At 40.1% G+C, this 27,315-nt stretch overlaps 1 protein-coding gene and 1 pseudogene across 10 annotated transcripts in view; both read right to left on the reverse strand.

Annotated features, from left to right (window-relative positions):
* Positions 1–27,315, reverse strand: part of LOC148346709 (uncharacterized) — a 66,415-nt gene that overhangs the window by 7,750 nt on the left and 31,350 nt on the right. For 7 of the 10 annotated variants that reach the window (XM_088325189.1, XM_088325191.1, XM_088325190.1 and 4 more), the window contains one exon: positions 14,442–15,026. In XM_088325189.1, coding sequence (XP_088181315.1) covers positions 14,442–15,026 — 585 coding nt within the window. Of the gene's footprint in view, positions 1–12,006; positions 12,289–14,441; positions 15,027–16,735; positions 16,901–16,977; positions 17,806–24,180; positions 24,709–27,315 lie in introns of those variants that run through there. The other 3 variants (XM_088325192.1, XM_088325194.1, XM_088325198.1) reach the window with 3 other exon arrangements.
* On the reverse strand, positions 18,584–18,747 carry LOC148346710 (U2 spliceosomal RNA; annotated as a pseudogene).

A 27,315-nucleotide genomic window follows, 5' to 3' on the forward strand; every position in this document is an offset into this window, starting at 1 on the left:
CTAACTGGGAAGGTGCTCTCACTCTTTCTAAAAATATAGATTACTGTTTAAGCCTTCCATGACAGGATACACTAGTGCAGGCCAGGTCACAGGTGATTAGTGAACCTGTTACCATGGGTGTGGAGTCTGTAACGCTAGAGCTAACTAGCGCTATGCTAGATTCATGCAATTCACATAGTTTTTGTAGTTTAGAGTGTTCTACTGACTGCACCATACACCCTGATTTATACTATTCTATAGCATCTTCTTCTGTGCCTCTTACCTCTGTTTCTCCCTTGTTAGGTGAGGAGGGAGAAGAAATAACATTATTTTCTACCAATAGTCATCCTGCTACTCCACCGGTCAACAATATTCCTGTGGTATGGAATTCGGGCCGCATCTGCCGTCATGCAAGGCACAAGACCCGGGACCGGCAGTCGAATCCTGTGGTGGTTACCACTAAGGTGCAAAACTCGCGAAAGGTTTCAGCTCAGTCCACAGTGCTGAAGCTTGGCCTTCTTAATATTAGATCACTAGCCTCCAAAGCTTTACTTGTTAATGACCTTATTAATGAACACAATCTTAACCTTATTGGCCTTTGTGAGACCTGGTTGAAACCAAATGAGTTTGTAGTGTTAAATGAGGCTTCTCCCCCTAACTTTGTGAGTGCGCACTTGGCACGACCATGCAAAAAAGGTGGAGGTGTTGCTCTTATATCGGAAAATAGGTTGAAATTTACTTCTAATACCCCTACTAGTTTTAAAACGTTTGAAGCACTTGTTATGAGGTCCTTAATGTCAACACCAATTTATGTAGTTGTTGTGTATCGCCCACCTGGACCATACTCAAATTTTTTGGAAGAATTTTCTGATTTGTTAACAGACTTAGTTACGTATGCGGATAATGTTGTAATTATTGGTGATTTTAATGTTCACATAAACTCCCCATCAAATTCACTTGCAATTGCATTTAAGTCACTGATGGATACATTTGGTTTCAATCAAATAGTTGATGTGCCAACTCATAAAGATGGGAACACTCTAGATCTTGTCCTGACCCGTGGCGTTGTAGCCTCAAATGTTACAGTGTTACCGTATCCTAATGCCATCTCTGATCACTATTTTGTTAAATGTGAGGTGTTGTTTAATGTTTACTGTGATAAGGAAAATATAGGCTTTAGCAGTCGCAATATCCGCCCTAAAACGGTGTTAGCCTTAAAAGAATTATTACCTACGGTAACTGCAGCCTTCCCTTCGTACACTGGGTCTGTTGACTCACTTACAAACAACTTCAATACTGCTTTGGTAAATGTTCTTGATTCTGTGGCGCCCCTAAAGTATAAATTCCGACCCAAGAAGAATACACCTTGGTTTACTGAAGAAACTAGGTTACTCAAACAAAGTTGCAGAAAAATTGAACGAAAATGGCGCACTACTAAGCTGGAGGTTTTTCGACTGGCCTGGTGTGACAGTTTGCTGAAATATAAAATAGCTCTTGCCTCAGCTAAAGCTTCGTATTTCTCTAAGATTATTGTTGAACATAAGAATAATCCAAAATTTTTATTTGACACAGTGGCGAAACTTACCAGACAACAACTTAACCCAAATGGTTGCACTCATTCTGCTAATGACATTATGGAATTTTTTAATAAAAAGATTCAACTAATCAGGAATGAAATTTTAAAAGAACGCTCTGTTTCCTCCTCCTATATCAAAGATGTGGAGGTGCTAGGTATGGACTGTGTCAGCGGTTGTTTAGAAACATTCTCCAGTTTCAATGAATTGTCCCTTGATAATCTAACACAGATGGTCAGTAGGGCCAAACAAACTACGTGCCTGCTTGATCCGTTTCCAGCTTCACTGGTAAAGGATCTGTTTGAGATCTTAGGACCATCAGTTTTAAATATTATTAATATATCGCTATCCTCGGGTATTGTTCCTGTAGCCTTCAAGTCTGCCGTCATTAAACCCACGCTTAAGCGACCTAACCTTGACCCAGAAAGCCTAGGTAATTATAGGCCAGTGTCAAATCTGCCATTTCTTGCGAAATTACTTGAAAAGGTCGTTGCACAGCAGCTAAATGACTACATGTCAGAAAATAACCTTTTTGAAACTGTCCAGTCAGCATTTAGAGCAAATCATTCTACTGAGACAGCCCTTGCAAAAGTAACCAATGATCTCCTTTTAACAATAGATTCTGGTGCCTCATCAATGTTACTGCTGCTGGATCTCAGCGCTGCTTTTGATACGGTCGACCACAACATATTATTGATTCGTCTAGAACGCATTGGTATCTCAGGAACTGTACTCTCGTGGTTTAGGTCCTACCTGTCAGACAGGATGCAATGTGTTAACTATGGCAATATGACCTCTAAACAATCTAATGTCCCTTGTGGTGTTCCTCAAGGCTCTGTACTTGGCCCCCTTCTTTTTAGTATTTATATGATCCCGCTTGGTGACATTATCCGCAAGTATAATATTAGTTTCCATTGCTATGCAGATGACACTCAACTGTATGTGCCACTGGAAAAAACTGGACATTTAAGTTTTAGAAATCTGGAGGATTGCCTTACTGAGATTCAAAGATGGATGTCAAATAATTTTTTACGCCTTAACCCAGAAAAAACTGAAATGTTGATTATTGGTCCAGCTCACTGTCGTCATTTGTTTTCAAACATTACCCTGAACCTAGACAAATGTAATATCACCCATAGTGACTCGGTCAAAAATCTAGGTGTTATATTTGATCCTAATCTGTCGTTTCAGTTACATGTGAAAAATATTACTAGAATAGCTTTCTACCACCTCCGTAATATTGCGAAGATTCGTTCAATGCTGTCCCAATCAGATGCAGAGATTTTAATTCATGCGTTTATTACTTCTCGGCTTGATTACTGTAATGTATTGCTTTCTGGTCTCCCGATGTCTAGCATTAAAAGTTTGCAGCTGGTTCAGAATGCGGCAGCTAGACTTTTGACTAAGACTAAAAAGTTTGAGCATATTACACCTGTATTGGCCAACTTGCACTGGCTCCCAGTCCACTTAAGATGTGACTTTAAGGTTCTCTTATTAACATATAAATGTTTGCATGGGCTTGCACCCTCTTATCTCTCTGATTTGATTTCCCCCTATGTTCCTGCACGGAGTCTGCGCTCGGAAAATGCCGGTCTACTTGTGATTCCGAGAGCCAAGAAGTCTGCGGGCTCGAGAGCGTTCTCCATCCGGGCCCCGGTGCTGTGGAATGCCCTGCCTCTGGAGATAAGATCTGCAACCTCAACGGAAGTTTTTAAATTGAGGCTTAAGACACACTTCTATTCCAAAGCATATGATTGATGCCCACCTCGTATTCTGTTTTGTCCTGTCTTTTTCTGAGGCCTGCCTGGCTGATACGAAGGAGAAGGATGATTTGGGATGGGTCAGCGGACCGGGGTCTGACCTGCAGCATGTCAACCCCTGCATTTACCAGCTGGCGTCGTCGTTGATGTCATGCTCTTTCCGGACATTTTCAACATCTTACCTAGTGTTTACTATTCTGTGTACAGTAATGCTAATTGTAATTCACCCTGTTCAATCCTGGAAGGGGGATTACCACATGTGAGGTCCTTTCTCAAGGTTTCTCTTTTCTCCTCACACTGAGGTTTTTGAGTTTTTCCTTGCCCGCATGCTGGTTTGCTAGTTTAAGATCAGGTAATTGTGTAATTTTGTAACTGTAATCCTGTGCAGTCCTTTGAGACATTTTTGTGATTAAGGGCTATATAAATAAATTTGACTTGACTTGATTTGGTGTTATTTAAAAAAAACTATAACATAAAAAGCCTTTGGCACTGCTCGTCAGTAAGAATCAAGCCTATGGAAATAGTTCCAGTATGAAAAATAACCAATAAATGGCAGGAGTGGCTTTGATCAGATCTTTGTCCACACATTGAGGAATTACTACTTCCTCGTGTTGCTTCCTCCGTCCAGCGATTGAGAGAGTGTGGGCGGCCCTCGAGTGACCGAAATCGTGTGATCACTCCACCGGAAATATTGGGCGCTAAAACGTTCTAGCAAAGTTCACTATGTAAGTTTACTAAGCAATCGCAACACACAAAAGTTTACGTGAAGTGCAAAATGACCTGTGTTAATTTAACACTTTAAAATAATGACTATGTTCACTGAAATAATCTTAAAATTTTACCCTTTAAGTAAAACACAAGGCCCACAGGCCAAATGTGGCCCGCCGCATTATTTTAAAATCTCTTACCAGTCTAAAGATAGCAAAGGTCAAAGGAGCACTTAAACAAAAAACTACATTTCCCACAATGCCAATCGCCGATGGTCCCCAAAAATGTCTAGGAAGTAGGGGTGGGACTATACGCCTTGGTCACGATTCGATCGTATCAAAATACTAAGTTGCCGATTTCTCCATTCTAAATAATTGAGATTTTACAAGTATTGCGATTCAATATAACTGATGATTTAAAAAATGGATTTATAAAAAAGAAGTAACATCTTCCGGGACAACACACCATGGGTGATGTTCAAACAATGATCATCAGTCTACCTTTTAATGCTAATTGTGATTCACCCAGGTCAATCCTGGAAGGGGGATTACCACATGTAAGGTCCTTTCTCAAGGTTTCTCTTTTTTCCTCACACTGAGTTTTTTGAGTTGTTCCTTGCCCGCATGCTGGTTTAAGATCAGGTAATTGTGCAATTTTGTAATTGTAATCCTGTGCAGGCCTTTGAGACATTTTAGTGATTAAGTACTATATAAATAAATGTGACTTGACTTGACAGTCTGTGTCAGTCAGTCTGGAAGCTGACAACTCATTTCAACTGAGATAATGTAAAATGTGGAACAGGTTTGCAGCCACAAAATGTCATGAACTAAAATTTCAACCTAACATAACGTGCTTCTCCAAATGAAATTGAGCTTCTAAAAAAACAGCACAAGTGAACCTAAAACTAAGATCTTTCAAATTCAACATATTTTCTTTAAAACCCTGTTCTGCAGCTAACAAAACTGCCTCTGAAAGAAAGTGATTGAACTGTGAGCTTTGAAATTAAAGTGCTTAAAATTCAAGTTTTCCAGAACCTGGAATTGCAACAACAAACAAAACCTTACAGCACTATTTGATACAAGCAGGTAACAAATAGGCTGACTTAATTTTGGCTGCTTCTGTTAATTGAGCTGTTGCTTAGGAGTATCATAGTTCTCATGCAAACACAAGAGCTCATCAACATGGTCTGCTCTTAGGGAGCTCCGCTGAGACTTCGTTCTCCTTGCACGCTTTTGTCCTCCATTTCCCACTTCTGTTTGCGCACTGGATATGACTTCACCAAAATCCCTTCCCAGGAGAAACATTGTTTTTTTTAAACCGCATCAATTTTTCTTATTCCACTTTCATTTCAAAAGAAACAGTTCGCCTCTTCTTTACACTTTACACCAACCATATTGAATAGATGCAGGAGATATTAAACATAAAAACGTCAAAATTTCAAGAGATACAGTACACGTCGTATGTTTACACACGAACTAGGAAGTAGAAGCTGGATTTCTTCTTCGGGTGGATGCTGGGTGACCTCTCACAGCGCCACGCGGCAGAAAGAACCACTACAGTAATGTCCTCTACTCGGAAAAAGGTGCACACAATACACAATTTAACTTACAGCAGTGTTAGGAAATCTTTCAACATCCCAGAAAAAAATGTTCGTATCTATCGTTTTTTGTAAGTCGAATGGTCGTAAGTAGGGGAGCATCTGTACATGTATAAGTTACACCAGGGCATTTGACGACAGCCATTACAAGAATGTGGCCCTCAGTGAAAATGAGTTTGACACCCCTGCTATAGGTGTTAATTTAACACTTTTTATTTTAGGGTACTAAGTAATCACCTCAGCGAACATTCGGTCCTTATCTACAGAGTGTAAAATTACAGTGGTAATTCAACTGTGTGTATAGCATGAGGGTCTCCTGGAGATGTGTTTATCGATTGTTGGGTCGAGATCCAAAATTGGGCCGCGGTCCTTATCTACAGAGTGTTAAATTAACAGTGGTTATTCAACTGTGTGCATAGCATGAGGGTCTCGCGGAGATGTGTTTATCGATTGTTGGGTCGAGATCCAAAATTGGGCCGCGGACCTGTTTTCAGCGGGCCTTTTTCAATGGCAAAATAATGCTTGGAACCAAAAAACCCAGAGGGTCAATTACACACATTTAGCAGTAGATGACAACAATGTTCTACTCGACCTCTTCCTTATGTTCAGTCAATGGGTGCAATAATCAATTAATGGAAAAATTATTTTTTCAATTGATCAATGAATCGGATATAAAAAACAACACTTTCAATCTCGGACTTTATTCTGATATAAAGATTTTGGACGGACAGGAAATTAAAACACAAAACAGAATATTGTATCATATAAAACAATTTAAAAAAATCAAAGTCCTTGTAGAATAGCCTAACAAAATAAGAATACACATTCAAAAATGTAACATAATTTTTATAAATCTGCAAAAAAAAGGCAACATCAGAGGAGAATACAAATACTTTGTTTGTTGAATGTCTTCCTATTGTACACTGAATGTTCTTATACAGCACTGTGAGTTGAATTTCATTGTCCGAAAAGTGATACATAAATTTGGATATACATCAAGATCAGTGTTTCTCAACTGGCGAGTCGGGACACTAAAGTGGGTCGCGGACCTGATTTTAATGGGTCACAGGCCTTGACAAAATTCTGCTAAGAAAAAATAACTGAGTGTTATTTAAGCTACTTTAGAGGAGATAATTTGCTGCAAACGTGAATTGACACCTGCCGTTTCTAAGCGCAGAAAAAGACGAATGAATTTTGTTAAAACATGTTAAACATAGCCACATGCAGATTCAGCAGAAAATAGAATAGAATAGAAGAATATACCTTTATTGTCATTGTTACAAAATGGGTTAACATATTGTGACAACGAAATTGGGCATGACACTCCAGTTTTACACATTCACAGTGAGGTATGAGCCAAGAAGATAAAGGAACAGAGAAGATAAGGTTATAAAACAAAGGGGATAAGACTATAGTTATAATTTACATGGTATTTACACAAGAAATGTCGGCATGTGGGATGTTACATACAGTGTTATCGTGATACCGTTGGTATCGTAAGGGTTGTGCAATATTGCATTTGGTGCAAAGTCATCATAGTGCAAAAAAATAGTCAGCATATGCATTGGTGCAAACATAGACATCATAGTGCAGAAAAAAGAAATGGTCAGGCATTGTGCAAGATGAGCAGTAAACGTAGTGCAGTCGACATGTGCAAGAACATAGACATGAGTACCATTATATTCGTATGAGATAGTGTGGTCATGAGTTTTCATTTTTTTTTGTGCGGTGTCTGTTTTGAGCAGTGAACAAACATAGTGCAGTCAGCATGTACGTGAGTACCATTTTACATTCGTGTGAGGTAGTTATTTGCAAGAGTTTTCAGTTTTTTGTGCGGTGTCTGTTTAGGGTGGTAATGGCTGTGGGGAAGAAACTGTCTCTGAGTCTGTTTGTTTTTGTTTTGTGTGACCTGTAGCGCTTGTCGGAAGGCAGCAGGTCGAAGAGGTGGTGGCCGGGGTGAGAAAAGTCCTTGATGATGTTTTCTGCCCTGCTGAGCGAGAGCAGGCAATGTCCTCCAGACTGGGCAGAGAGCAACCGACGATTTTCTGGGCTGTTTTGATGCTCCTCTGGAGCTTTTTCCTGTCTGCTGCTGTGCACCCATTATACCACACCGTAATGCAGTATGTTAGAATGCTCTCCACTGTGGCTTTGTAAAAGTACACCTGCAGCTGCTGTTTTAGATTATTTTTCCTGAGCAATCTCAGGAAGTGCAGTCGCTGCTGGGCCTTCCCTACCACCGCTCTGGTGTTTGCAGACCAGGAGAGGTCGTCGGAGATGTGCACACACAGAAATTCGAAAGAGAGGACTCTCTCTACACAGTCTCCTTTTATGGAGAGTGGTGCTGGATTCCTGCCATTCCTTTTGAAATCCAGAATCAGTTCTTTTGTTTTTGTGGTGTTCAGTATGAGGTGGTTTTCCGAACACCACGTTGAAAGTGACTCCTCCTCATCCCTGTATGCCGCCTCGTCCCCTTCAGAGATGAGGCCGATCAAGGTGGTATCGTCAGCGAACTTAATTATAGTGTTTGTGGGGTGGGTCGGTGAGCAGTCGGAGCTGTAGAGGGTGAAAAGCAGGGGGCTCAGTGCACAACCTTGGGGGGAGCCAGTGCTCAGTGTTAGGGTGGGAGAGACGTGGGTACCGAGTTTCACCGACAGTGGGCGGTTGGGGAGGAAGTCCATTATCCAGTGGCAGATGGAAGGAGAGAGTCCTAGGTGTGCAAGTTTCTCCACCAGGATCTCCGGGATAATGGTGTTGAAGGCTGAGCTGAAGTCCAGAAAGAGTTTTTGAGGCAAGGTGGGACGGTCGCCTGTGACAGGGACCGGTTGAAGATGGTGGTGAAGACCCCAGCCAGCGGATCAGAACAGTCCCTGAGTACCCTCCCTGGCACTCCATCCGGGCCAGTTGCCTTCCTGGGGTTTATGGTTTTCAGCGCACGCCTGACTTTGTGCTCCTGAAATGTGAGGGAGTTGCTGCTGGTTGTTGGTGGGTGTGATGTGGCTGTTTGTGGCCTTCCAGCTTCAAAGCGAGCGAATAACTGATTAAGGTCCGCAGCTAGTGAAGCCTCAGCCTCAACTGTTGCCAGGTTGTGGCCTCTGAAGTTGGTGATGTGTTGAAGGCCCTGCCACATCCTCCTCGGGTCATTTCCAGGGAAGAGGTGCTCGATCCTCCTTGTGTAAGCTGCTTTTGCTTTCTTGATGCCTCTCTTCAGGTCAGCCCTGGCCACCCCGTAAAGAGCCTTGTCTCAGACTTGAAGGCGGTGTTGCGGTGTTTGAGGAGGGTGCGCACAACATTCATTTGGACAGGTAACTTAAAATTAGTTTTACCTGGTTATATCAGTATCAGAAATTATTTTCCCCCCATTTTATTAACACTCCACTTATTGAAACATGAATATTTTGTTTGTTTGTTTGTTTGTACATGATTCAAATTGAATCTTTTCTTCCGGCGCCGTCACGAATGGCAGCCACTCCAGCAGCTCCCGTGTTATTTTCGATTGTTCTCGATTGTTCTCAGCTCAGGGATGCTGCTGGAAATGTGAATTTCCCTTCGGGGATGAACAAAGTATCTATCTATCTATCTATCTATCTATCTACCTCGCTGGACATCCAGGGTTTTTGATTTGGGTAGTTTTTGGTATTTTTATTTACTGTGACTTCATCCGTGCAGTACCGGATGTAGGATAAAACAGTGTCAGTGAATTTCTGAAAGTCATGGTGTTCAAATACCTCCCAGAAAGTTTGATCAAAACAGTCCTGCAGCTTAGAGAGGGCTCCCTCAGGCCACGTTTGTATTGTCCTTGTTACAGGTTTTGTTTTCCTTCGGATGGGGGTGTATGAGGGGGTAAGGGATAGGCATAGGTGATCGGAATTTACTAGGTGGGGGAGGGGGGAAGCTTTGTATGCGTTTTTGATGTTGCTGTAAACGTGGTCCAAAGTTTTTTCACCCCTTGTTGCACAGTTCACATGTTGAAAGAATTTTGGAAGAACAGTCCTTAAACATGCCTTATTAAAGTCGCCAGCGATAATGAAAGCTCCGTCGGGGTGTGCAAGCTGTTGTTTGTTGATGGCAGCGAGCAGGAGGTTTAGCGCTGTGCTAGCGTTAGCATCCGGAGGAATGTAAACAGCTATCACAATGAGCACAGTTAGCTCTCGCGGTATATAAAATGGTCTACACGATACCGCCAGAAACTCTATATCGGGCGAGCAGTGTGTATCAATAATTCTGCTGTTATTGCACCACGCATTATGTACATAAATGCATAGTCCCCCACCTCTTTTTTTGCTGGAGTCTTCGTTGCGGTCGTATCGGTGTAGCGTGCGTCCTGTTAGCTGGACTGCAGCGTCGGGGATCCGCGGGTCAAGCCATGACTCCGTGATCACAAGAATCTTGCTATTCCGTACGAAGCTGTTGGTAGCTATCCGCAGCTCAAGCTCACTGATTTTGTCTGGCGTTGGTCAGGAAGATACTCGGAAGCGCTTGTCGGTGTGGTCGCCTTTTCAGCTTCTCCGCTAAGCCTCCCAGAGAGCCTCGTTTTTGTTTACGTTCCCTCCGCCGTCTCCGCCGCTTGTTGGGCGGGCAGATCACCCAGGGAGATCCCGCTGGTCTTCGTATGTCCTTTGGGATGGTGTTGTTGGTGTTGTAATCGTGAAATGAGTCAAAATCTAATCTTAGACCCAGGTTAATAAGTTCCTGGCGACTTAAGGTGATAGTTGCCGAGCAGGTATTTATCAAAGAAAAGATGAGAGATAAAAGAACACTTAAAGTAAAAAGATTTACTGGAGAGACACGTGAAGCCGCTGCGTATAGACGCGCCGCCATCTTGTTTACCTATATGACCTATATATAAGCTGTGGATTTTATTATCTCAAAAACAGAGACAAAAAAGTGAAGCGCTATGGATTTCATTCAAATGTAGCTAATTGGAGAATTACTTGAATTCGTTTTGGCTTTGTTAGTCATTTTTTATGCAAATACTGTACAGTACTGAATAGTTGACTATCACAGCTTTAAAACACATAATTCTTTCATTCAATAAATTTGATTAGTAGAATTTTTTTGGCAGGGATTTTGACCGAGGCTTGCAATTAGAGTAAGCTGGTGGGTCCTTAAGCCAGACCAGTGATAACATTGTGCATCAAAATACAGTCTTAGAGCGCCGACCTCTGTCGAACCAATGTGCACAACAAGGAGGAAATTTGGTGCACTCTCTTATTTGCATTGCATTACGGGCTAAGTGCTGCATAAATCGAGGGAAAGAGCGTAGCAATGAACAATTTTGTAAAAAAATGCTTTTAATAATAGTAATTGTATAAATTTGTTGTTGCAGCCTTAGATCACATCTCATTTATTGTGATTTTGTTGGTTTTATTTCCTTCTTATACCTATAATAAATCCCAAGGAAGGTGAGTTTTAAGGGGAAGGAAAAGTAGAAAAGAGTGACAACAACGATTGAGTCGAAGAAAGAAACTATTGCGAAATTTTTAAAAAATGGTGTACAGGTAGAGGTAAGAGTTTGGGCCCAGGCCCCAACTGAAATTCGGTGCTAATGCTTGGTTGTTATCGGAGAAATCCAAAATAACCTTTCCCCCTTACAAATAGAATGTGAATTTTTGGGTTTCCATCTGGCTCGGTCCCTCAAATAGGGAAGGATTTTTTAGGCCCCACTTCTATGTAAGAGTGTCTGCCATTGCTGCAATAAAGTAGAGTAAATGGTTTTAAAATGTTATACTTTTAGTTTTATATCGGTACATTAATCATTATTAACTAATGATTAATATTTTGAACTTCTTTCAGTATGTTGCTATATCATAAAGCAGTTTTGGGGGGTGGTTTGTATGCTATGTAGGATTATATGCGTTTTGGTTTTGATTGTCATTTAGTTTGTTGAAAACTAAACAAAAACCTAAAATTGCCTTTATCGACACAATCCTTTAATTTGATATATTTGAGAAGTGGATGTATTTTTATTTTTGGAATTGGGCTGTCATTCGAGTGGAATGGTGGGTCTAAAAGTCAAACCCGTTGAGAACCACTGAGCTAGAGGGACCTGATGGGATTTTCTGCAATCTCAGTTACAGGTAACCTCTAAAGCAAAAAAAACTTCTAAAGGCTATGCAAAAAAATAAAATGAACAAATTGTGAAGTTTGGTCACTTTGAGTCTCCGTAGATAACATTATTACTTTGAAGCAGTCGTTTTTAGTTGTACTTCAGTAACTACACAATGAAGCAAAATCTAGTGAATTATTACACAGTATTCCTTTAAGAACTACTGTTACTTTTGGCCGCTTTCTGCTAATTGGGGTATTGCTTAGGAGTTTGTAGATGAGCCCGCATAACCAAAAATACAGGAAAACAGTTGTTAAATATCAATAATCAAAAAACACAAACCTGTTGTCTTCAACTCATCTGGATGGAATGTTACCAAAGAATGTGGCTGTTGACGTTGTTTATCTGTTTCCTCTTTCACGCCGCAAAGATCCACGTCATACTTGAATTCTTTTGTGCACATTTTCACGCGATATTCAAACTTACAGTTGATATCTAATGAGTGTACCAAACACGTTTCTTTTGTCAGCGCCGCTCAGTTAAATAAATAAACGTAATAAAAGGCAAATTACGCCGAGCGGACATTTAACAGTTAAATGGAGAATCAGTAGGAAAATGGAGGAACTGGAGCAGAAAAAAGTGGCTATGACATCGTCGTTGATTGGCCAATATTATTTCCGATAATCCAATCACAGAAAAGATTACTTATCACTGAGCAAGAATCCACTTCTAGTTAGTGGTGCCATCCAGTGGAAAATTTGTAAATCGGGCATAGTGAAAGTCAGGGAAACTTGAGGACATATTTTCCCCTTCTGATCTCATTTTAGCTCAAAGGACAGACAAGTTGATTGGAAAAAAAGAAAAAGAGGGAGACTAGGAGATAGGGAGAGAGAAAGCCCAAGACACGGAGATGGGAAAGGAATGGAGAAAGAAAAGAAAGAAAGTAAGAAAAATCGAGAGGTAGAAAAAAGAGGGAGATAGATAATAAAATCCTAAAACGTCACTCAAAGGCCTAGTAAAAAAGCAAGAGGAAAACAATAGTGCTATTTTGTCACTAATCTCCATAGTTAGTATACTTCATTGTTCTTTTAAGGTTTTGTTTTCGGTTGCATGACACAATACAGCGACAAATAGTCAAATAATACAAAAAGTCCCTTTAAATCAAGCAAAATATATTCAAGTCCTTTTCATAGAATTAAATGCAACTGAATTTGCTGTTTAAACATTCTATAACACATAAAAAAGCGAAATCTTTTCTCCCTTCCCAATATTCTAGACAGAATTACACAAAGATTGTAATGTAAAAGTATGGCAAGAAGGCACAATAGATAAACCATATGAAAGAAGGGACTTTGGGGAGGTTCATCCGCAATTATAGGATAAGATAAGACAGTATTGAGATGTTAGTGCGTGGCATGCAAAAAGTTTGAAGCTTTGCTTCCGTCAGCCAGTAAACACCCTTTCCAGTGCGGAGGCACCAAAAATTAGTATAATAACATAAAAATATTAATTTTCTCAAAACAGCTACCAAAAATATTTGACAGTTAACCGTTGTAGAGCAAAACCTGGTACCTAAAGTATTTGTCTTCCTTTATGTTATTTTATTTTTTTGCCAGCATATCATGGAGAAAAAGCATTTTGAAGAGCTGATCTTTATTCAGAAGAACATTTAGGTACACATTTAAATGTCTTCACATAGCAAGAATATTCAAAATTAATTTTATTGTGTGATTCACAATCCGATTTTTACTTACGAACATTCAATCGACAAAAACAAACATTTCTTTGTAATTTAGCATGTAATATCTTATGATCTGTACATAAACAAAGTGAAGAGGTTTATGTCATTGTAGTCATCTTCAAAATTACAGTGGAAAAGCAAGTGCCTTATTTACAAAAAGCATCTAAATTAGAAAGAACATGTATAAAATACGCATTCACATAATGACATGCCAGATTGTCGTCCATTACTGTGACAATGTGAATAGATGAAGTTGTTTCCAGTGGTAGATTAAATGTACGTACAGTAAATGCAAAATCAAATCAGGTTATATTTGAAAGATACCTGATACTCTTAGCAACATATATGTGACTCTCAGCTCAAGCAGTATTTTGCAGGAGAAAACTTTCTCACCACTGTTCCTTGGTAGAAATCCTTTTTTAACACAAACCAAGCAAGTTTTTCTCACCAGTGTGTATTGTTGTGTGATCTTTTAGCTGAGCTTTCCTGGCAAAAGTTTTTCCACAAACAGAGCAAGCAAAAGGTTTCTTACCAGTATGTATGGTTGTGTGAACTATCAAAGAATGTTTGCGAGCAAATACTTGATCACAAACAGAGCAGGCAAAGGGTTTCTCACCAGTGTGTATGGTTGTGTGATTTCTAAGGTGTGCGTTCTGAGCAAATTTCTTACCGCAAACAGAGCAAACAAAAGGCTTCTCACCAGTGTGTGTACTTGTGTGTGTTAACAAAACTTCTTTGCGAGCAAAACTTTTACCACAAAAGGAGCACACATAAGGTTTCTCACCAGTGTGTATACTTGTGTGTACTGTTAAAGAATGTTTGCGAGCAAATACTTGATCACAAAAAGAGCAAGCGAAGGGTTTTTCACCAGTGTGTATTGTTGTGTGATTTTTAAGGTGTGATGTCTGAGCAAATTGTTTACCACAAACAGAACAAACAAAAGGTTTCTCACCAGTGTGTGTACTTGAGTGTGTTATCAAAACATGTTTGCCAGCAAATTTTTTACCACAAATAGAGCAGGCATAAGGTTTCTCACCTGTGTGGATTGCGGTGTGACGTTCTAGATAATCCTTGCGAGCAAATTTCTGACCACAAACAGAGCAGGCAAAAGGTTTCTCCCCAGTGTGGATTATGATGTGGAGTTTTAGGCGGTACTTGCAAGCAAATTTCTGATTACAAAAGGAGCAGGCAAAGGGTTTCTCACCAGTGTGAACTGTCTGATGGATTTTCAAGGAAGACGGGTCTCGAAATGCTTTTCCGCAGTGGGAACATTTCCAGCGTTTGCTGTCATTGTCATGTGTTAGGGCTTTTTCAGACTGTTGGTCGTCTTCAGAATGAGATGTTTCGTCATCATCTGACAGGGGAGCCAAATAGCTATCTGCTAGCGACCCTTCACTGTGCTCGTCTTCATTTTCCGTTTTTCTTTGTTGACTCGAGACGCGGCTAAGAGGCTGCTTGTGTATTTCCTCTTGATTTTGACTTTCATCTTCAGTGGTCAAATGGATTTCAGACAGTGCCCACTCTGTGAAATCTCCTTCATCTTTAACAAGTTCCTTTTGCTGCTTCTCCTCTTTGACCTCGGCCAACTTTGGCTGCTGCCAACTAGGAGCAAGATGGTTTTCTGCGGGACAAAAGACACACACAGTTTTGTAAAAAGGAGAGCTTGCTTCAGGATTAAACGTGATGAATTTTCACCAAGAGATCGACAGTGTGATTTTTTCTCAATGCCATTAGTGGTCACCATATATATATATATATATATATATATATATATATATACACACATACATACATACACACCCACAAGTTTAATTCGTTCCAGGATCGTGCTTGAAATGTAAATTGATATGACACTCAGCTAGACCCCAGAAGAAGAAACGTGAACGTTTAACTAACTCAGAATAACTTCCCAGATTGGTGAAGTACAATGAAATAAATTAAAAATGTGCGCAAACAAACTCACAAAATGACATACGCAAACCTCACATCGAACCAAACTACTGCTAGATATAGTTGGCTAGATAAACACTACCAAAACTTACAGCATTTCCTTGTCAATTCCTTCACACATTGGACAGAAATATCGTGCACTTGTCATGTGAGCCCATGTGTGATATTGATGATGGCCGGGACAAAACAGTGACAAAGGAGCATAATTTTTTCAGTACGTTTTTAACATAAACTTGATCATAAAATGTATCACTTCTTAGTGAATCCACATCCTTTTCTAGCATTTTACACACAGTGACTTATTTGTCAAACAAAATCAGTTGTCCTAAGGACAACACAGTGCTCGTAGCTTGAATTGATCGTATAACGAAAGAAAATTTCCACATGAAATAATCAAAAACTAATTGGCTTGTTTGTTCCCCATCTCCCAAAAGCAGCAAAGTGAACAATAAATAGCTACAAATTACATAAGTAACATATAAATACGTTTTCAGAATCATTGTTCCCGTGTGCTGTTGGCATAGACATTCCATGTCCCGCTGCATGTTCAACTCTCGGGCACAGGCAAGGTATTTGGACAAGAGAATAACCTGAAAAGAGCATTTAATTTGAGCACTATTATTACAAAGTTACATAACAAAATAAAACAGAGCATACTCTGGACCAGTGATTAGCGATACAGTCATTACTCCAAAAGGCATTAAAAAAAGTCTCTTCCCTGTCTTATAGGAAAGTGCAGTCAATTTTACAAAATGGAAAATTATACTTACTGGGATGGGATTTTCCTGAGAAAGTTTGGAAGTAACATATTTACAAACAGACATTTGTGAAGACTGAACTCAGGTGGATGTTCAAAGTTGTATGATAAGAGTATGGCAGATTCAAGGGTACTTGGGAACATTACTGGGAAAGTCCTGACGGAAAGTAAATACTCCATTCAAATATTTGGTGAACCATAGGGTGCATTTGTTAAAACTAAATGATTACTGTTATTATCAAATGAATAAAGTGATGAATAAATAACACTAGTATTCCAGCTGGAAAACTTAAACGTGATGTGATAGTGACAACATACCTAGTGACATATTTTATTAATATAACATGGCCAAAACGTATTTTATTTTGCTATACTTAAAAAAAAAAAATATTAAAATATTTGGTCAATTTGAGTCTCTGCAGAGACCCTCTGTAGATTGTATTATTATTTTGTTTTGTAGCACTCGTTTGGTTGTTCAGTACTACAAAACGTAGTAAAATCTAGGGGTCAATTATTACACATTTTAACTTTAAGAACTAGTGCTCAGTTTCTAGATGAGCTCGCGTGACCAAGAATACAGGGAAATAGTTGTGAAATATTAATATCAATCAAAGTAATCGGACCTGCACTGTTCAACACATCTCGACGGTGTCGAGGCACTTTGTCCAAAGAATCTGGTTGTTCGCGTTGTCGTTCCGTCTCCTCTTTCACACGACAAAGATCCACGTCGTGCTTGAATTCTTTTCTTGTGCACATTTTCACGCAATCTTCAAACTTACAGTTGATAACTAAAGAGTGTACCAAAAAAGTTTATTTAGTCAGCGACGCCCAGTTAAAGACATAAACGTAATAAAAGGCAAATCACCCCGAGCAGAGATGTAAGCGGGATAATGGAGAATTAGCAGGAACATGGAGGAGTTGGAGCAGAAACGTTGGTAATAAGGTCGTCGTCGATTGGTCAATATTCTTCCCGGTAATCCAATCACAAAAAAGATTACTTGACACTGGGCAAGATTCCACTTCTAGTAAGTGGGGCCTCCGGTGGAAATTTCGTAAAATGCCACAGTGAAAGAAAAGGACTGTCGGGGAAACAGGGGGATTAAAGCGGGAGATAGAGAAAGTGAAAAGCATACCTGTCAACCTCCACGGCTCTATGCCCGTAAAAACTGTCGTATTTTCCCGTATAAAATACAAAATTATCGTACACTATTTTTTTTTTCGGAATGATGGATAATGGGAAATCCAGGCCGCAGACGCATGCGATTGACAAATGTGTGTTTTCCCGTACAGATTTCCATGTACGTCGTACTCGTCTTAGAATGCATAAAAACGTACTATATACGGCAAAACCGTACAGGTTGACAGGTATGAAAAAGGTAAAAAAAGAGAGAGAGAAAGAGGAGAGGAAGAAAGATAATACAGAAAACGAGAGAAAGAGTGTAAATGAGAAAGAGAATGATAAAAAGAGGTATTTTGACCATGGATTTTTTTTTTTATTCTATTTTATTTTTTCACTTCCAACCACTCAAAATGTTCAGAGGGCCTTAGCTACGGATACATTTATGCTTTTTGGATGCCCTTTTGTGTACCGTAACAGGCTGTTACAATGCCGGAGTGGCTAATCTGGAAGAACGGGAGATTTCCCGAAGGGCCGTCTCTAATCAAGGTTGAGTTTGGGCTGGGCTTTCTGAAGCTGTAGATGAACACAGCAGAACAGAAAATAAACAAAGAATAATATAAGACAGGTACGGAAAGGTGGTAGTTAGAGCCGAAAAAGACAAATACATAGAAATGCGTTAAAAGAAGGACTGTTATCATTCAACAGAAGAAAAATAAAATAACGGCAAAACAGAGATAAATGAAGAAACAATATAAAAGGGACAAAAATAAGTAAAAGCCAAGAAGAAAGTACAGCCCTCAGACTTCTTGTGATTAAGGGCTATCCAATTAAACATGACTTAGCTAAAGGCATTTAAACAAATGCAAGGAAAATGAGAAAAAGGAAGGATTTGCAGGACATAATAAAAAGGGGGGAAACATGCTAGAAAAAAGAAGAAAAAAAGTCTTAACTCCAGCCATGTTTATGTGTATAGCCCTTAATCACAAGGAGTCTCAAAAGGCTGTACAGACCACAGATTATTGCAAACTGCAGTCTATTATTACGCCATCCCCATCTAAAACTTACATGAGGGCAAGAAAAAACTGAGAAATCCTCAACATTAGGAAAATGAAGAAACCTTGACAAGGGTCCGCACATGAGGTAATCCACCTTCCAGGATGACCAAGCTGCAATGGATGTTGCAATAACAAAGGGGGGGGGGGATTTTTTAAGGGTTATTGTTCTATCTTCTTTATTCATTATCCATTATCTGTTATCGGTCAGTTCATAATACGCTACAAAGCCTAGGAGCCGGGACTCTCAGCCAAAAGGCCAAGCTAAGGTCCTAGCCTTAAAGCCTTGCTGCGATCATTGCGAATGCACCGTGCCCGGAGGTACTGCAATACCGGGTCGATGTGTGGAGTGGACAGAGCAAGCTCTTATTCCATCTCCGGATTGCAAAAATCAACTACAAACCAAGTTCACACAGATATTGTCAACAGGAAATATTGGTCATTCATAAGCTAGAGAATAGAAGTTTGTTTTAAGCCTAGGTTTAAACAGTTTCACTGAGGTTGCAGATCAAATTTCAGAGGGCAGAGCATTCCACAACGCCGTGGGCCGAATAGAGAACGTTTTTGAACCTTTGGTTTTCTTCAATCCATTTTTCCAACCGGTCTAGTAAGATATGTGTCAGAGGCAGCACTAAGGTCTAGCAGCAGTAAGAGTGATGAAGCGCCAGAGTCCATTGTGAGTAGATCATTAGTTACCTTAATCAGGGCTGTCTCAGTAGAGTGATTAGCCCTAAATCCTGATTGCATGCATTCATAAAGATTATTCTCAGATATAAAATCATTCAGCTGCTGTGCCACAACTTTTTCAAGTACTTTAGAAAGAAACGGTAGGTTTGACACAGGTCTGCAATTATATAAGCTTTCTGGATCAAGGTTGTGTCGTTTAAGTGTAGGCTTAATAACAGTGGACTTAAAAGCCACTGGAACAACACCTGAGGAGAGTGATATGTTTATAATATTTAGAACTGAAGGTCCAAGGACCCCAAAAAGACCTTTAATCAGCAGACCCAGAAGCAGGTCAAACAGGCAAGTGGTCGGTTTGGGCGTACTCACCACCTGTGTAAGATTATCATGTGACAGATCACTAAATCGCAAAAAAATCCCTGGGCAGCCACGATGTCGGGCATCTATAATTTTCAGACCTTTGACATGTGGCGTATTTACATGGTCTTTAGATATCTCTTCCCCTATGAGTTGAATCTTATTAAAGAAGACCATTAAGACATGGGCTGAATGGGTAGAACTATCTAAATAATCTGTTGCCTCGTTCGCGATGCTACAGTGTCAGAGGATTTTGGGGTTATTCTTTTGTGCCAGATCCCCTTCGAACAATAGGCTAATTTTGCAGAGGAAAGGGCTGATTTGTACTTTAACAAGCTGCCACACCAGGTTTGACGGAAAACCTCAAGCTTGGTAGCGCGCCGTATTTTCATTCAGATTTCCTGCAATCTTGTTAAAAGGATCTACTTTTATCAGTACACCAAGACGTGCATTTTTGGGTCGTGATTTATGCCTTAGGGGCGCCACGTAATCCAGGACACTAGCCAGAGTAGCATTAAAATAATTCATGAGTGAGTCAATAGAGCCTTTATATAAAGGAAATTACACAACTACCCCTGAAAGAAGATCAGAGAGCTCAAAAACGGCACCAGTAAAAATATTACGGACGCTAAATCCTTTAGTTTCTTTAATACTACATTTAGCGAGATCCTCAAATGTAACTAAATAATGATCAAAAATAACATTAGCACACGCAAACACCATCACATTTGAGGTTGAAACTCCTCGAGTCTGAACCAAGTCGAGTGTGTTTCCATCTTTATGAGTTGTCACATAGATCAGTTGATTAAAACCAAGTGTGTCAATTAGAGACTGAAACGCAACAGTAAGCGATCTGAGTGGGGAATTAATGTCCCCCGTAATTATTATTTTGTCCGCAGAGGTTACTAGGTCAGACAACAGTTCAGAGAATTCATCTAAGAAAACAGAATATGGTCCTGGGGCGCAATAGTTACTACAAACATTGACTGAAAGAGGACTACATGACAAGAGCCTCACAGGCCTTATAATTATTAAAGTCAAGGGCAATAAATGAACAAACAAAAGTAAAAAAAAAAAGAAAAAAGAAAAATCGCAATATAACCTCGCCTTCCATGTAATTTTGCCTGGCATATAAATTCCTGTTGAACCTTTTCTGTACACATGGGTTGCATGTGAGCAGAGCTTCTCTGCTTTAAAATGTGTGAAAACAAGGCTATGAAGTTCACCGTCTTTATGCTGATGTACACTTAAAAGGAAATTTTCATATCTATGGACAATGACATTGTTATCAACAAAGTTGCACAGACCAATGCTTTGCTTAGGAGGATTTTTATGTTTTAAATAGCCTACTTCAAATGTGTGTAGTGTAACTACTTTATAAGAGCCCTAAGGGATTTATTGTAAAGCCTTACAATCTCATCTCATTAGCCGTACCGCTTATCCTCGTTAGGGTCACGGGGGGGGGGCTGGAGCCCATCCCAGCCATCTCCGGGCAGTGGGCAGGGGACACCCTGAACCGGTTGCCAGCCAATCCCAGGGCACACAGGGACAGACAACTCGCTCGCTCATTCACACCTAGGGACAATTTGGACCGGCCAATTCACCTGAAATGCATGTCTTTGGAATGTGGGAGGAAACCGGAGTGCCCGGAGGAAACCCACGCAAGCACGGGGAGAACATACAAACTCCGCACAGGAAGTCAGGAGCTGGATTTGAACCCACGACAGGTTCCCATGACCTGAATTGTGCCGCACAAGCGCTAACCACTGCGCCGCCGTGCTGCCCCCTTACAATCTCTTAGGAAGGTAAATCCAATTTTGATTTCAAATTACTGATACTGCACATAGGTAAACATGTTTTCATCTATATCAGAATCTTTATATTAGATTTATGAAACTTGTAGTGCTTTAACTAAACATATACCTAAATTTCTTCCCAAGAAAAATGCATCATAAGACCTCGCTGCTGTTCTATTCATTCAAATTCCTCCCCCATAGCTAAGTGGGCAGGCGTTAGGTAGAAAACTCCGGTGCTGAAAAAGGGGCCTAGCACTACTTAAAGCTCAGATCCAGATTATTTATTGTCATTCTCGAAGACTAACAAACCGTTGTTTGGAACATATTTTAATCCAATATTTATGAGAAAATAAAAAATGTACAGAATAAATATCCATGGAATTTAAGGCCAGTAAAACCCCCAATTAAAACATTAAAAGTGCGGCCATGGTACATTTGGAGCCGTGTTATGCCGATAATAAATTTAACTATGCTGCATACATCATTTGCTGTGAAAGATTTTATACATTTGACTATAAAGGATTTTATACGATTGACTCATAATGCAATGAAGATTTTCACTGAGTGGGCTTTAGTTCAATGACAGGTCAGGCTGTTCCAAATGCAAAATACTTTGTCTAGTTCTGTTGATAACAGGATGCGTGATAGTGCTTACACAGAATGTTTCAGACATCAAGACACTCGTATATGAGATTGTGAAGCCCACTTTGGGCTTCCTTGGCACGCCCATGGGAGGAGCCGGCACACCATTATGCGGGGAGAAGATGGCCAATAGGAAAAAGCAAAAGGATTTCAGAAGAGGACTTCGTTCGTCTTTTCTGTATTTTTTTTTTGACTCCAGATGACGCTTAAAGGCTGCCTTTGTAATTCCTCTTCAATTAGACTTTCATCTTCAGTGGTCGAATGAGTTGCAGTCACTGGCCACTCTGTGAAATCTCCATCATCTTTAACAAGTTCCTGTTGCTGCTTCTCCTCTTTGACGTCGGCCAACTTTGGCTGCTGCCAAACAGGAGCAAGTCACTAAAATCACTTTCAAATACCTATCATACAAAAAATACAGCAAGAAGAAAGATAAGATTATATGAAAGTTTGAATGTGGTACAGATGAAGGGGTGAGCAGTTTGCAAAGATGAGTGACGGTGATTGCATACTTGTCATCTTATAAATGTTTTTAATCATTTCACAGTGTCCAGGCTGTAAAATAAGTTTAGACAATATTGTCTTAAGGGTTAGCAAACCATTTTCATGGCCAAATGTAGGCACTTTTTGAGGACTTTCAGAGCCAATCTTCCAATTTCTACGGTACCATCAAAAGAAGAACTACGGTACAAATAATTTATTTTGCAAAGTCCGAAACATATCTGTGATTTTATATGCAATTGTTAATCTTGTGTGTGCATTTATCAAGACAAATGCTTTTAAATCTTGATCAAATTTCAAATAGATTTGTTTTATAGACAAATCTCTCCCTATAAAGGTGTTGGGTAAAATGGCATTAATGTATTTCTTACAGCAAATTGCCAAACAAAATTACTAGGTATGGATTTCATTAATTAAAAGAAATAAAAATTTCTCTACCTATGAATACTAAAAAAAATAACATTGGTATGATAGTTCATGTATTTTGCCTATTACTCAAGTCAATGTTTCTTTTCAATTGAATAAAGGTTTTTTTGTACAATAGGAGGCACTAAATATTACACACTGTCCAATTAAACAACTGTTCAGTTTTCTATACGAAACTACGGAACACAAAAACAGGGAAACAAATGTAAAGCATCCATTCATCTATTATCTTCTGCTTGGGCTGGGCCAGGTCGCAGGTGCAGCAGCCCCATTAGGGAAGCCCAGCCACTTCATCCAGCTCATCTGACGGGATGCCGAGGCATTCCCAGGCCAGCATGTTCTGCTTCGTCCCCAGGGCTTCCTACCGGTGGGACATGCCCGCAACACCCCCATAGGGAGTCGTCCAGGTGGCATCCTTATTGGATTCCCGAGCCACCTCAACTGGCTCAGCTTAATGCGGAGGAGCAGCTTTACTACACCAAGTCCCTACTGGGCTACTCACTTGTTCTCTGAAGGAAAGCCCAGCCACCCTGTGGAGGAAACTCATTTCAGCCGCTTGTATCCAAGACCTTGATCTTTGGGTTATGGCACACAGTTCTTGGCCATAGGTGAGGGTAGGAACGTAAATCTACTGTATGGCTAGTGCTTTGCCATTCGGCTCAACTCCATCTTCCCCACAACAGACCAGTACAGGGTCCGCATGATGGCAGACGCTGCACCCATCCCTCTGTCGATGTCCCCTTCCATCCTAACCTCAGTCGTGAACAAGACCTCGGGACACTTGAACCCCTCCAATATGGGAAAAGTTCTTATCGCCAACCCGGAAAGAGCATGTCACCCATTTGCGGCTGAGAACCAGGGTCTAGGACTTGGAGGTTCTGATCTACATTCCGGCCGCGAATTGCAGCAGTGAGAGCTAATGGTCACGGCTTGAGGAAGCGAACGGCACCACCAATATGGGGAAAGTTCTTATCGCCAACCCGGAAAGAGCATGTCACCCATTTGCGGCTGAGAACCAGGGTCTAGGACTTGGAGGTTCTGATCTACATTCCGGCCGCGAATTGCAGCAGTGAGAGCTAATGGTCACGGCTTGAGGAAGCGAACGGCACCACATCATCTGCAAAAAGCAGAGATGCAATGCCGAGTCTTCCAAACTGGACCTCTTCCCCGCCAAGGCTGTGCCAATAAATGTTGTCCATGAAAGTTTTTAACAGAATCGGTGACAAAGGGCTGCCTTCGCGGAAACAAACTCCCACTGGAAACAAATCCGACTTACTGCCATCAATGGGGACCAACTCTGGCACCGGTCATACGGGGGCCGCAAAGCCTAATTGTAAGGGTGGATGGGAGTTTTGCCTAGTCTACATTTGTATTGAGGACTTGGAAAAGGCATTCGACCGTGTTCTTCGAGAATACCTGCGGGGGGTGCCCAGGGAGTATGGGCTTACGCACGGTCTAATTGTAAAACATTGACTATTAAAATGGTGACAAACCTGCTCTGTTCAGCAAGACCCAAAGTTCTTTGTGCAAAAAATCCGGATGTTCACATTGTAGCTCAGTCTCATCTTTCTCTCCACTGAAGTCCGTATCGTAATTGAATTCCGTTCTTGTGCACATTTTCACGCAATATTCAACCTTACAGTTGAAATCTGTTAAGTGTAAGAAAAACGTTTCATTTGTCAGTGCTGCTCAGTTTAAGAAGTATATTATTATATATATATTGTAGTATAATGGAGTTAGCAGGAATACAGAAGTTTCTTCTTTTTGGGGATTTAACAGGGGTTGGCATCCATCTCTTTGGTGCATTACCGCCCCCTATCGCCACATCTTCCTCACCATTCCACTCCTGAAATCCTGTTTAAAAGCCCCTCACTCCTAAAAAATGTAAAATAATCCTCTGTTGATACCCATTGTCCAAGTCCAGCAATCTTTTTATTGAAAAGTCCATTACTTTTTCTTCCACCACCCCTTTCTTAAATGTCCTCACTGAACGTTGTAGGTCATGGAGTCCGTAATGATATGCTACACTGACTCTTCCCTTTGAGACTCTTCACAAAATCCAGTGACATGTTTTCAAATCAATTTCAATGATTTGTTTAGGGCAGTGTGTTAATTCCTTATTCACCACGGAAGAGTATGGGCAGACCCGTTGGATATGACGCCGCCGTTAATTCGATTATCATTTAAAATGTTGACCAATTGCAGAAAGGATTACGTAACACTGGGCAAGATTCCGCTGTGTTTTAGTGCGGTCATCCAGAGAACATTTAACAAAATGGACAGTGTCCATCACTTTGGGAGTCGGGGGACGCATTGGTTTAAGAAATGTGTCGAGAAGGCCGAAGCCTGAAAACCCAATTTTTTATTTGCATTAATCAATAAATATACATGCATGTTATATATGTTTTAAATATATTAGTTTAATCAAATTTGGTTTTAAAATGCCCAAAGTTTAAGATAAATAATACATTGATACTTTTTTTATAATATGGATGTGGTATTTTAGCACCCCCAAAAAATTGTTTTTGGTCCTATATCTTCCATAGATAAGGTGCACCGGATTATAAGGCGCTACAATGGGAACGTGGACAAAACAGTCAGATGATTCAGTCCAACTGATTACCCCCTTAACATTCCCAAAGCTTGCAAAGAAGCAAATACGTGTCGTAGACACGTGCGGATGCGGTGTCCGTACCATGTCACTCAAATGCATCATTTTAAAACTCCACTTATTGAAACATAAATATTTTGTTTGCTTGTTTGTTTGTACATGATTCAATTGTTTGTTTGTACATGATTCAAATTGAATCGTTTCTTCCGGCGCCGTCACGAATGGCAGCCACTCCAGCAGGTCCCGCGTTATTTTCGATTGTTCTCAGCTCAGGGATGCTGCTGGAAATGTGAATTTCCCTTCGGGGATGAATAAAGTATCTATTTATCTATCTATCTCTCTAATAGTATTTTAATAGTATTGCTGTAGTATTTTTGTTGTACTACTGTTGTATTTTGAAGTGTTTTTTTCTATTATTTCTGTATTAGAGTTTTTGTACTATTATTCTAATAGTATTTCTATAGAATTGATGAAGTTGTATTTCTGTCACAGTATTTTTTGCAGTACTGTATTACTGTGGTACTATTTCTACAGTACTGTTGTGGTAGTATTTCTGTAGTACAATTGTTGTATTATAGTATTCTTTTTTTAATATTCCTGTGATATTTTTTTTCTCCTCAGAATCACACCAAAAAATAAAATGGTCCGTGTTTTTAAGAATGGTACTCAATTTGATATCTAATTGTGTAGTCACAATGGAGACAAAGCTGGCACTAAAATTATATATATATATATATATATATATATATATATATATATATATATATATATATATATATATATATATACATATATATAAAACTTCATATTCACACACACACACACACACACACACACACACACACACACACACACACACACACACACACACACACACACACACACACACACTACTAATTGAGGTATTCCTCTGTAGTCTGCCAGAGCCAAACAACATGTTTGAAGTGTGGCTTACGTTGCAAAGTCGATATTTCACATTTAATTCAATTCAAACATGTGTTTACACGTGGAAATCCATTTAAAAACACAAGGTCTCATTTACAACGGTTTTCTGGTTCCAGGACCAGTGAACAACTACGTACATTAAACACGCTTTACAATAAGGCTACAATAGCACACTATAAATGTGCAATACAATAAGGCTACATCACGCTATATAAGTTCTACGTGTGTACATCTAGTCGTGGTCGTAAATATTATAGCATTTAGCTACATTGGGTCGCCTCCAGTGTTGGTTACGTTCAAAGGAATATGTCTTAACAAACTCATTATATAGACAATGACCACTTTTTTGTTTTAATCACGTTAATCAATATTTCTTAAGAAGACCATATTATACAGACTAACAAGTTTTTGCATTTTAACAAACATCTATGGCTGTGCTCTCATGTCATGATGTTAGATAATTCCTGATCATAACAAGTTTAGTTTGAAAAATGGACCTATACATGCGTGCTTGGTAAAAAAAAAAAAAAAAGCTAAATATTTACAACCATATTGTGAGTTTTCTTTTTGTCAATTCAATGAATTTACAAATCAGAAGGCCCACAAGGGAGGGACACATGGGCAAGTTCCGCCTCAACCCCCTCTCCACCTACTTAGGTGGATTCAAGTCATGCTATAAACGGCGGATGCATCTACCCCACAGTCACTCTTTTTCCTACAGACAAAGGACGAGTGTGGGCTCTGAACCATGCACCTCCCTCTTGAGGTGCAGGGCCCATGGGTTAAGATCCAGTGGACCCACCAATACATCCGTGCCAAGAAGTGGCTCACAAACCTGGCCTTATTCATTAAAGTAACCTGGGCACAGAATGGACAATATGCCAGTGGGTACAGACACTCCCCTACTTACGAACATTCGAGTTACGCACAACGATACATACGGACATTTTTTTGAGGATGAGGAAAAATATCTGGACATTGCTGTAAGTTAGATTTTGTGTGGTGTGCACCTTTATCCGAGTAGAGGACAGTACTGTAGTGCTTCTTTCCGCCGCATGGCGCTGTGAGAGAT

Source organism: Urocampus carinirostris, chromosome 20 (genome assembly GCF_059441175.1).
Source record: "Urocampus carinirostris isolate Australia breed hairy pipefish chromosome 20, RoL_Ucar_1.0, whole genome shotgun sequence".
In the NCBI taxonomy this organism is placed as follows: domain Eukaryota; kingdom Metazoa; phylum Chordata; class Actinopteri; order Syngnathiformes; family Syngnathidae; genus Urocampus; species Urocampus carinirostris.